This window comes from Chiloscyllium plagiosum, chromosome 15 (genome assembly GCF_004010195.1).
Source record: "Chiloscyllium plagiosum isolate BGI_BamShark_2017 chromosome 15, ASM401019v2, whole genome shotgun sequence".
NCBI classification, from domain to species: Eukaryota; Metazoa; Chordata; class Chondrichthyes; order Orectolobiformes; family Hemiscylliidae; genus Chiloscyllium; species Chiloscyllium plagiosum.
This window is the reverse complement of record NC_057724.1, coordinates 66,955,616-66,964,756: the sequence shown is the minus strand read 5'-3', so window position 1 is coordinate 66,964,756 and position 9,141 is coordinate 66,955,616. Positions and strand designations below refer to the sequence as shown.

The following is a 9,141-nucleotide window of genomic DNA, read 5'->3' as shown; positions in this document are numbered from 1 at the left end:
TGTTCTACGTAGCCAACAAAGAGACAGGCATAGCTGGGGCCCATATGTGTGCCCATGGCTACCCCTTTGGTCTGGAGGAAGTGGGAGGATTCGAAGGAGAAATTGTTAAGGTGAGGACCAGTTCGGCCAAACGAATGAGTGTGTCGGTGGAAGGGTACTCTTGGGGACGTCGGGAGAGAAAAAAACGGAGGGCTTGGAGGCCCTGGTCATGGCGGATGGAGGTGTAGAGGGATTGGATATCCATGGTAAAGATGAGGCGTTGGGGGCCGGGGAAACGGAAGTCTTGGAGGAGGTGGAGGGCGTGGGTGGTGTCTCGAACGTATGTGGGGAGTTCCTGGACTAGGGGGGATAGGACAGTGTCGAGGTAGGTAGAAATGAGTTCAGTGGGGCAGGAGCATGCTGAGACAATGGGTCAGCCAGGGTGGTCAGACTTGTGGATCTTGGGAAGGAGGTAGAACTGGGCAGCGCAGGGTTCCCGGGCTATGAAGTTGAAAGCTGTGGGTGGGAGATCTCTTGAGGTGATGAGGTTCTGTATGGTCTGGGAAATGATGGTTTGGTGATGGGGGGGTGGGGTCATGGTCGAGGGGGCGGTAGGAAGAGGTGTCCTCGAGTTGGCGTTTGGCTTCAGCGGTGTAGAGGTCAGTGCGCCAGACTACCACTGCGCCCCCTTTATCTGCTGGCTTGATGGTGAGGTTGGGATTGGAGCAGAGGGAATGGAGGGCTGTGCGTTGTGAGGGTGAGAGGTTGGAGTGGGGGAGGGGGTAAACAGGTTGAGGCGGTTAATGTCCCGGTGGCAGTTGCATAATCCAGAATCTCTCCTTTTAATCCTCACAGAGAGCTCAGTCACACATTGTGCCAGAGACTTGGCACTTGCTGCATTCCCCTGAAAAACCACCTCCCTTGGCAGTATCCAAAACAGATAATGTGTTAAAAGGGGGTGATGAACTCAGAGGACTTCTGCCTTTTACTCTGCCTGCTGGTCACCCTTTCTGCCTACAAAGTGTCCAGCTGTCTGCAATAGGGTGGAAGATAAGAGGAATTAAGTGACAGCAGGGATGACAGTGCACAGCAAAAAAGAGGTAATAATGAAACAAGTTCTCAAACTAAAATGCATCAAGTAAGTGAGAAAGAGCAGAATCACCAAAACGTGTGTAAACTGATGGCAGAGCCAAGAAGCTGTCAAGTGCCTAACTGCAAGATGAGGTCTGTTCCTTGGGCTTACAATTTTCTGAGTATGCTCAACATAAGACACCAAAAATAAAGAGGAGAAAGTGAGGACTGCAGATGCTGGAGATCAGAGCTGAAAATGTGTTGCTGGAAAAGCGCAGCAGGTCAGGCAGCATCCAGGGAACAGGAGAATCGACGTTTCGGGCATAAGCCATTCCTGAAGAAGGGCTTATGCCCGAAACGTCGATTCTCCTGTTCCCTGGATGCTGCCTGACCTGCTGCGCTTTTCCAGCAACACATTTTCACCAAAAATAAAGAGATTAGAATACAAATAGAGCAAAATGGCATGTGATCATGATGGTGATTTGATTAAAAATGTTCTACAATCTGCCTTTGGCCACTCAACGAATGGGGGAGAAATGTGAGCACTGAAGTCAATAACATTGGAAAAGATTCAACCAAATAGCTATTTCTTCTGGAAGGACTGGCAAAGACCCTGGGATGGTAAAATGGAAGAAGATCTCTTGCACTTGCATGGCATTTACTTCAAGAGAAGGGTGTGTCAACATGATTGAGGAATGGACCAGGGTTTTCTCTGAGAAAGCCAGCTCTTTGGAATACTGAGAGAAATTCTCTTTGGTGGTGACATGGCATTACAAGTGCCAGAAGAGGAGTATGGATCTGGTGAAAACAGGGGTTGGTGGTGGTGGTTGCGGGGGGATTAAAAGGTGAGGAAAGAGGAATTTCTTGTGGTTCCAGAAGAGAGGGAAAGGGTGTCAGTAGGTGTCAGCAGTTTCAAAAAATGCCAGAATGCTGGAACACAGCAAAAGTCCATGGTCTTGTAGGGTGATGAAAGGTGTATAATTGTTCTATACATTTAGATATCAATTTGGAATTTGGATTTCAAATAAAGGCAAGTGGGTATTGACTACTTCAGTCAAGGATTTTCCCGTTAAAAAAAGTCAGAAAGTCCATCATGAACAGTGATTTAAATTCAACATTTTGTCAAAGAAGCATGTGACCGCATTTCCCTGCGGTGTTAATGGAAAGATTGCCATGCTGTTGGGTTGATGACAGGAAAAGCTCACATTTAATTTTGTTTTAAGTTCAATCCAATATCAGCAAGACTTTTTTTTTAAAAAGTTCTGTTCAGAAGATACCAGTGCTGAGTGTAGAAACCACATTAGTTTCTCTCTTAGAAGTATTCTGGGCATTCAGTGTATAAGTCACCTCAGCAGAAGGATATAGTTTGTTAAAACTTTCAAGCCAGGAGAATTTGACGTTATTATAACTGGAATAGTTTAGAAGCTCAGATTTGTGAATTGTTTACATGAGCAGATTTGGAATGGGCTTAGTGAACCGTCTTCACAGTCCACAGCAAAAAAAACTATCACTGATCAGACAAAAAAAGTCAAATAGTTACAATAGGGAGTAATTTCTTTAGAGCTGAGTTTGTGTTAAGGATACTGTTGGAAAATGGTTTGTAATTTTGCTTTTGTGTGTGTGGTGAGATCATCCTAATTTATCTACAAGATTTCTTTTAGATTAGATTACTTACAGTGTGGAAACAGGCCCTTCGGCCCAACAAGTCCACACTGACCCGCCGAAGCGCAACCCATCCAGACACATTCCCCTACATTTACCCCTTCACCTAACAGTACGGGCAATTTAGCATGGACAATCCACCTAACCTGCACATTTTTGGACTGTGGGAGCACCTGGAGGAAACCCACGCAGACACGGGGAGAATGTGCAAACTCCACACAGTCAGTTGCCTGAGGCAGGAATTGAACTCGGGTCTCTGGCGTTGTGAGGCAGCAGTGCTAACCACTGTGCCTCCCAAAACATTTAACTAGCTTGTTTTTTTTTTAAAGTCTGTGTTTAGAGCAAGGTTCACTAGGATGATCCCAGTGTGAAGGGATTATTTTATGAGGAAGGGCTAAACAGTTTGGGACACTACTCACTGGAGTTCAGAAGGACGAGAAGTGGTCTCATTGAAACATATGGAATTCTTAAGGGGCTTGACAGAGTAAATGTTGAGAGGATGTTTCCCCCAAATGGGAGAATCCATGACCAGAGGGCATAGTCTCAGAAGAAAGACATGCCAATTTTAAGATGAGGATGCAGAGGCTCTAGAAATCGTGGATGCGTTGGAGATTATTTTCCAGAGTTCGATAGATTCAGGATCAGTTCCTGCGGATTGGAGGGTGGCTAATGGCACTTATTAAGAAAGGAGCGAGAGAGAAAGCAGGAAATGATAAACCAGTTAGTCTGACCTCAGTGGTGGGAAAGATACTGGAGTCAATTATAAAGGATGAAATTACGACACATCTGGATAGCAGTAGCAGGATAGGTCAGAGTCAGCATGGATGTAGGAAGGGGAAATCATGCTTGACTAATCTTCTGGAATTTTTTGAGGATGTAACTCTGAAGATGGACAAGGGAGATCCAGTGGATGTAGTGTATCTGGACTTTCAGAAAGCCTTTGATAAAGTCCCACATAGGAGGAACGTGAGCAAAATTAGGGCGCATGGTATAGGGGGCAAAGTACTGATTTGGATTGAAAATTGGTTGGCTGACAGGAAACAAAGAGTAGTGATAAACGGCTCCCTTTCGGAATGGCAGGCAGTGACCAGTGGGGTACCGCAGGGATCAGTGCTGGGACCGCAGCTTTTTACAATATATATTAATGATATAGAAGATGTTATTAATTGTAACATTAGCAAATTTGCTGATGATACAAAGCTGGGTGGCAGGGTGAATTATGAGGAGGATGTTAGGAGATTACAGGGTGACCTGGACAGTTAGGTGAGCGGACAGATGCATGGCAGATGCAGTTTAATGGGGATAAATGTATGGTTCTCCACTTTGGTGGCAAGAACAGGAAGGCAGATTACTACCTAAATGGAGTCAAGTTAGGTAAAGGGGCAGTACAAAGAGATCTGGGTGTTCTTATATACCAGTCAATGAAGGTAAGCATGCAGGTACAGCAGGTAGTGAAGAAGGCTAATAGCATGCTGGCCTTCATAACAAGAGGGATTGAGTATAGAAGCAAAGAGGTTCTTCTGCAGCTGTACAGGGCCCTGGTGAGACCGCACCTGGAATACTGTGTGTAGTTCTGGTCTCCAAATTTGAGGAGAGACATTCTGGCTATTGAGGGAGTGCAGCGTAGGTTCACGAGGTCAATTCCTGGAATGGTGGGACTATCTTATGTTGAAAGATTGGAGCGACTGGCCTTGTATACCCTTGAGTTTAGAAGACTGAGAGGGGATCTGATTGAGACATATAAGATTATTAAAGGATTGGACACTCTGGAGGCAGGAAACATGTTTCCGCTGATGGGTGAGTCCCGAACCAGACGACATAGCTTAAAAATAAGGGGTAGGCCATTTAGGACAGAGATGAGGAGAAACTTCTTCACCCAGAGAATGGTGGGTGTGTGGAATGCTCTGCCCCAGAAGACAGTGGAGGCCCAGTCTCTGGATTCGTTTAAGAAAGAGTTGGATAAAGCTCTCAAGGATAGTGGAATCAAAGGTTACGGAGATAAGGCAGGAACAGGATACTGATTGAGGATGATCAGCCATGATCATAATGAATGGTGGTGCAGGTTCGAAGGGCAGAATGGCCTACTCCTGCACCCATTGTCTATTGTCAGTGGAATGTCTTCTCTGAGAGGATTGAGTGTTTTGGAACTCCTTGCCACAGGAAGCTGTGGGGTAGCATTGTTGTGTTTGTTTAAACCATAGAATCCCTACAGTTCGGAAACTTGCCATTCTGCCCATCGAGAACCTTTGACCTTCTGAAGAGCATCCTATTCAGACTCAGTGTCTCACCCTATCCTCGTAACCCCATAATACCATGATTAATCCACCGAACCTGTACAAGCCTGGACACTATGAGACAATTTTGCATGGCTAATCCACCTAGCCTGCGGAAGTTTGGGAGGAAATCAGAGTACCTGGACGAAACCCATGCAGACATGGGGAGAATGTGCAAACTCCTCACAAACAGTTACCCAAGGCTGGAATTAAACCCAAGTCCCTGGCACTGTAAGGCAGCAGTGCTAGCAACTGAGCCATTGTGCCGCCTGGTAAGTTTGAGATTCTTGATCAGCAGGAGAATCAAGAGTTACAGGGAAAGTGGATTTGAAGAATGTTATTTCAGTCATGAGCCTGGTGAATGGAGGAGCAGTCTCAAGGGCTGAACAACCTCCTATTTCTAAGCTCCTATTTCTTACAGTCTTATAGCATAATAAATGCCTGATGTTAAAGAAAATCTTTACCTTTGTCTGCATACACCTCAGTGATTAGCCAATGAATTAACTTAATAAACAAAAATAAACATATGATCTATCAAGTCAGGTTTCATTGCAATTTCTCTTATCCAATAGTATCATCTGCTAAGATCACAACAGGTGAGGGCTCTTCACCAGGGTTTAAATTGAGTTTAAGAGAGATTGATATCTCTTAAAGAAATGGATAGCTGGAGGTTTTGGACGTAAAGAGAGGTGTTGTGGTGTTCTCTACATTGATAACTTGGCTGTGGCTCAGCAAAATCTCAGAATAACATTTACACTATGAGGACAAACTGATCAGTTATAAAGAGCCATTTGTGCATAAGCTTAGATAATAGTGTATTTGCCATTGCAAAAGTGCTTTATTTAGACCCCACTGTGGCACAAGAACAAGTAGCAACTACAAAGTGAAAATAAGGGGCTATGCTGGACTTTCCTATGCCTAAAATGAAACATAAAATTCATGAGCATAAATGGAATTCATTGAAAATTTGTTCCATGCTTCAAACCTACAGTGAGCTTCTTCGACAAATGCATTGAGAAAGGGCAAGAAATTTGAATGGGCAAGAGCACTTCTGAGACCAAGAAAGACATGCTGAAACATCACTGGTTTTAGCAGCAGTGAATTACAAAGAAATCATTCAAATTGGCTGTTGGTGCTGGCAACATTGAAGTGGGAGACATTTTCACGACAAGGAGATTAAATGGGGATTGAATGGCTATTTTCCATGGAAACCGAACATCTACTGTTTGAAGGTGGAGAAAGAGACATGGTCTTAAATTGGATCTATATCATATTGCAATTTATTTATCTCCAACTACTCTGAAAAAAACTGTTACATGTACATTTAATTTTTTTTGTGAGGTGGGGGGTTGTGGAATTTAGGATATGAATTTACATTTGTTTCAATTGGAGTTTTAACACTCTAGCTGGAGGAAGGCCGCAGAAAGAGGTCTGTTCCCACAGCCTGAAAACCCACCAAAGCTGAGGGACTCCTAAAATTCTGCCCCAAGAACTGATTTCAGCAAATAGCTAAACATGTCATTAGCCAAGTACTCAAAAATTGCTCCACTTGCCCAGTTATGTTGTCTGTTCCTGATTTGGGATATCAAAGATAATAATGGCAACTATGAACGCTCGAAGTAGATGATGTACTTGTTGCATGAGAAGGGGCAAGTGGCAGCCGTGATGTTTGCTGCTCTTACAGGGTTTAATTTCTGTTTTGGATTTATCGTCTGTGTAGGACTTACGAGGTAAAACTTCAAATACTCATGTGCATGAGTTTTTTCCCCGGTCAACACTTATCACTCAATGTACACCAAATAATAAAAAGAGTTGATCTGGTCATCACCAGATTACTATTTGAGAGAGTTTGTTGTGTAGAATTTGGCCACATTTCTATATTACAATAGTGGCCATCCAGGTCCATCGAGACTTTATTGCCTATAAAGAGCTTGGCACTTCCTGTAGTGCATTTTCTACAAAAACAAATTGCTGGAAAAACACAGCAGGTCTGAGAGCATCTGTGGAAAGAAAGCAAAGTTAATGTTTCGGATCCAGTTATCCTACTTCAGAACTGTATTTTTCCAGTATTTTCTGTTTCTCTGCAACCCCAGTGCTTTGGGGTTTTTTTGCATTACATATAGTGCAGGTTTTTGTCTTTACAGACATACTGGCATTTTAAATTTAAATTTCATAACCTAGTGAAAGCATGAAATATTCCCCAAACAGGCAAAGCTCCTTTAGCTTGATCCAACAAAATCAAAACTTCAGAAAAGCACCTGTCACACCGACAGCATTTCCACAAGGTCTCAGGGTCTCTGAGCCTATCTTTCAAATCAATACCAGGTAATTCCCAATATATGGCAGTGTGTGCACTTTGGATCTGTGGTTCCCCCTGAACATCTTTGGGGCAAACCAGAATGATTACAGTTTAATTTCAATGGGACAATGAGTTTGTTTGGCATCAGGAGTTTACATGACCACGATCATGAATTTTACCCCCACCTTTCTAACCTATGTCTTCGCCACCGGCTGCTTGCTGCGGCTCGGTGTTGATATGCAACTTTTCAGAGTGTAGACTTTCTAGAACTTGGACAGGAAAACAAGTGGCATTGTTGGGTGCTGTATGAAGGGAGGGGCATACACTGCAAGAAATTAAAAATGAATATCAGGGAAATGGGAGATTTTTCTGGTCAGGTGGGGAATGGGTCACTTTAAATCTTGACTATACCATCAGGCAGACTAGTCCAGTTTAAAGAGCTCTGTTTCCCTCTGAATTAACCAGCATACCAGGGATGAATGCTGAATAAAGTACTCACTGATATCCTCACTTTTAAAAAAAAACTGTGCAGCTCAATACTGATCTTACCTTGGAACTGATTTAATTGCTGAACTCCAAATGCACTTCTCTGCTCTTTATATTCAGGGGACACTCTGATCATGTGGCCATTTATTTGATCGTGTTGTCTTTGCTTCTCCTGAAAAACAAATGGAAGGTGTAATGTCCCTTCAAGTACATCCTAAAACTGCAGACAAATGAAACAGAAGGCAAAACTTCAGTTAAATAAGAACTAACCTTGCCACCTTAACCTGGATATTTCAGCCCCTCACAAGTTAGGCACTTAAATTTTCACATACTGGCTCTTTCCTGAGTATTTCATTCCGAGCACATGTATGCGCACAGAAGACAAGGACAGTAAAAGCATAAAAACAACAACACTCAATACAAATGTCTCTGCTGCCATATATTGTAATGTAATATTGCACACAATCGCTTCCCTTGTAACTTAGTCACAAAAAAAAGTCACCAAAAATAATCCATGTAATGTCAGCTGAGCTCAATTGCAGCAATTTCCCCCTCGAGCCAGAAATCTGCCTCCAACTCCAGGAATTGAGTACATAATATCGAGGGCAACAAGGCAATGTAGGGTGACTGGCTAACTCAGTTGGCTAGCTGGCTAGTGTATGGTCCCAAATAATGCCATCATTATGGGTTCAATTCTGCTTCTGACTGTGGTTAACTTGGGATATGTCTCTTTGCCCCTGTTACTGTGAAAGCAAGACAATGGCATGACTGACTAAAGAAACAGTTAAATGAAAAAGTTCAGTCAGCAAGGGACCTGATTTCAGTCAGAGCACTGAACTTCTATGGAAAAATGGAGCTTCAATACAGTACTGAGCAAGTCCTGACTGATTGAGTCATGTTCTACACGTAACATGTGTTAAACCAACTTAGAGTCTTGGGAAGGCAGCGGTGGGTTCCCAATAGACAAAACTTCAGTAACAGCAGAAAGGGCCAGAGGTTTTTTTTGTTTATTTAAATAGTTTAGAACAGCACAGGGGGAATAATTCTGGAACTATACTTGGAACTGTCAGAACTTTCATCCTTTTCTGCCATCGCCTTCTAGGGGTCATAGAGTCATAGAGATGTAAAGCATGGAAACAGAACCTTCGGTCCAACCTGTCCATGCCAAACAGATATCCCAACCCAATCTAGTCCCACCTGCCAGCACCCGGCCCATATCCCTCCAAACCCTTCCTATTCATACACCCATCCAAATGCCTCTTAAATGTTGCAATTGTACCAGCCTCCACCACTTCCTCTGGCAGCTCATTCCATACACATACCACCCTCTATGTGAAAACGTTGCCCCTTAGATCTCTTTTATATCTTTCC

The 9,141-nt window shown here is 43.4% G+C and overlaps 1 protein-coding gene across 1 annotated transcript in view; it reads right to left on the bottom strand.

The window, feature by feature from the left end:
* LOC122557414 (mastermind-like protein 2) overlaps nt 1-9,141 on the bottom strand; it is a 445,617-nt gene that overhangs the window by 5,169 nt on the left and 431,307 nt on the right. Inside the window, exon 4 of the mRNA XM_043705103.1 lies at nt 7,834-7,942. Coding sequence (XP_043561038.1) covers nt 7,834-7,942 — 109 coding nt within the window. The remainder of the gene's footprint in view (nt 1-7,833; nt 7,943-9,141) is intronic.